General features: G+C 52.6%; 1 protein-coding gene across 1 annotated transcript; it reads right to left on the bottom strand.

Annotated features, from left to right (window-relative positions):
- Nucleotides 1-2318: 2318 nt before the first annotated feature.
- Nucleotides 2319-2543, bottom strand: LOC115029725 (small integral membrane protein 40-like; the record flags this gene model as incomplete). Its single annotated transcript, XM_029471080.1, has 1 exon — nt 2319-2543. A coding segment is annotated over one exon (225 nt), but the record flags the coding sequence as incomplete, so codon positions are not given.
- Nucleotides 2544-2815: the final 272 nt, after the last annotated feature.

Below are 2815 nucleotides of genomic sequence, written 5' to 3'. Positions count from 1 at the left end.
TCGAGACAGGGTTTCTCTGTATAGCCCTGGCTGTCCTGGAACTCACTCTGTAGACCAGGCTGGCCTCGAACTCAGAAATCCTCCTGCCTCTGCCTCCCGAGTGCTGGGATTAAAGGTGTGCGCCGCCATGCCCGGCTTAGGTCAGTAACTTCTTTAGGCCATAATGGAGTGCTGTTTACTGCTTGCTCTTCTTGGCTTCCTCAGCCGGTTTTCTTACACACCTCATTAGGGAACCACCTTTTCAGGGGAGGCAGTGGCCCACACTAGGGTTGGGTCCTTCAATATCAATCATTGATTAAGAAAAGGCTTGCTCACAGGCCAGTCTGATGGGATATTTTCTCAATTGATGTCCCCTCTTCTCAAATGAGTAGCCGGTGTCATGTTGACATAAAAACTAGCCAGCACTATAAAGCTTCGTCTTTTCAGACTTGTGGTCTCTTCCAGGCTTAGTGGACATAGCATCACCATCCCTCCAGGGGAGCAGGCTGAACCTGCTTCCATAGCCAGAGATTTCAGAGATTCAGATGGTGGGCCCAGCGCAGGGGCAGGATGGAAAGGCTTCTGATCTGTAAACCTTGATCTTGTGTAACCCTGTTTATCGGTCCACAGGTGAACCAGTGTGTCATTGGTACTGCTCAGGCTAATAAGAAGTGAAGTCGGATCCAGAGCCTGATTCCCTTGCAAGCCAGTGCGCATTCGTCTCTGTTTTAGTGTGTATTCGGTGGGGGTGGTTGGGCGTTGAGACATGATTTTATTGGGTGAACAATATTTATTATGTAATCAACTATAAATAAAGAATAATCTGTTGGTTAATCTTTTTCTTAATCTTAGATTTTAACAAATTGTGTACAGTTGTGTTGCCTGAGTGTATGCATGCACCATGTGCATGTCTCCTGCTCCTTGAGTTCAGAACAGGGCTTCAGGTCCTTCAGGAACTGGGATTATGGAATCCATGTGGGTCCTCTACAAAATCAGTCAGTGCTCTTAACCGCCCAGCCAGCTTCCCAGCCCGGCCCTTGTTACAGCTCTCAACGGTTTTATTAACGGTTTTAGCTGCCAAAGGAAGATATTGTAAGTAAATACCGTAAGCGCGTAGAAATGTCCATTGTGATGTGTTTGCAGAGTGAGGCTATGGGCTTTCACTTGGTGGGGCACACTTTGCCGTCCTGATGCCTCTTCTTTACCCTTCAGCACAGGGAATTGTGCCCATAGCTGCCCGAACTGGGCCCTCTTAACAATTTCTTAGGACTGCCTCAGCCCAGAACGGGAATGCTCTTGTCTGGTGTGAGTGCCAGTGCACTCCACAATCTCTTCCTTTCCCTGCCCTGTTCGAACCATGGTTCTGTGCTGCCTATTGGCTGGTGTGGGTGCGTCACCAACTCAGTACTAGTTCCAAATAGCCCCTTGTCCTTTCCCTCCCTGGAGGAGCACAGCTACACCAGCAGCCAGAGGAGTGGCTGTGTGCCCAGATGCGGCGCGCAAGCGGGGTTTCGCGTGCGCAGAAGGGCTGGATGACATGAAGCAGGAATGGGGAGGTAACGGATGTGGCATGGGGCGGGGCCTGCAAGCTAGCTGCCAAAAAAGTTACTTAAGCTGCCCTCAGAGCAAGCCTTCTATCCGAACAAGGGGCTGCAGGGATTTCCTCATCCTCCCTGACGGGCCGCACCCCCAACAGCGCAGCACCCTCCAGGCCCGCTGGAGGTGAGGGAGGTGCTGCCTACCCATCCCTCTGTCTTCTCCCTGTGGTGCTCCCCACCCTCCACTCTCCTCCCTCCTCCTGTCACCTCCTGCCGCTGCTGCTGCTTTGGCTGCTGCGTCATACATCCCCAGAGTCGCCAAGACAGAGGGGCTGGGCCCAGGGACCTCCTGGCCTCTGCCTGCACGCACCCCCCCTCTCACACTCCCCCTCCCGGCGCTCAGATGGACTGATGGGCTGCTGTACTTGGGTACCATCAAAAAGGTAAGACCCACCTCTGATCTCACTGCCTTCCCAGTCTCCAGTTAGTTCTCATTCTAAAATTACATTTATATACAGCATGTATATAAAGGTGTGTGTGTGTGTGTTGCAGACTTGAGTCTGGTTCCCAGTACCCACTTCAGGTGACTAACACCTTCTATAACCCCAGCCCCTAGGGATCCAACACCCTCTAGCTTCCGCGGGCACCTGAACTCATATGTAGGTGCACATAACCACAAACAGAAACGCAGATAAACAAAGATAATCTCAGAGCGTTGGCCTTAACTATGTCTTCCACCCCGACCTCGCTAACATCTCCTTTCTCACCTCAGTAGCAAGGACAGGTGGTCTATGAAGATGCTCAGAGTTCCAGAGCTGCCTCCTCCTCAGGGGTCCTCAGGAGCCAGTCCCGAAACTTGGCCCATGGCAGGGGCCACAGCAGTTTGTAAGCAGCCTCCAGCATCAGCAGCGTCAGAAAGGCGAGGAAGATCTTGTCCAAAGCCTGCCACACGGGCCCCGGAGGAGGAATGGGACCCTGGGCAAATGCTAGGAACACGTCCCCCTCCACGCTGCCCTCTTCCTCTTTAAACAGACAACCCAGCCGTTATAGGGACCTTAATTTGAATGGACAGACATTCCTGGTCTCATTGGCCAAGGGTCAGTTTGGGGCCTCTCCTGACAGAGAGGGAGCCAGCAGCTTTAACAACAGGACTTGGGGTAGGGCTTCTAAATGGGGGCGGGGGGGGGGGGGAAGCATCACTTAGCCCAAGCAGGTCAGATTTCCTCCGGTGGTCTTCAGAATGGGAGACAGAATAAAACCTAGCCAGGCTGAGAGGCACATGCTTGAATTCCCAACCT

The sequence above is a fragment of the Mus caroli genome, chromosome 17 (assembly GCF_900094665.2).
Source record: "Mus caroli chromosome 17, CAROLI_EIJ_v1.1, whole genome shotgun sequence".
Taxonomy (NCBI): domain Eukaryota; kingdom Metazoa; phylum Chordata; class Mammalia; order Rodentia; family Muridae; genus Mus; species Mus caroli.
Note: the sequence above shows the minus strand (reverse complement) of the source record. Positions and strands in the feature narration are given on the sequence as shown.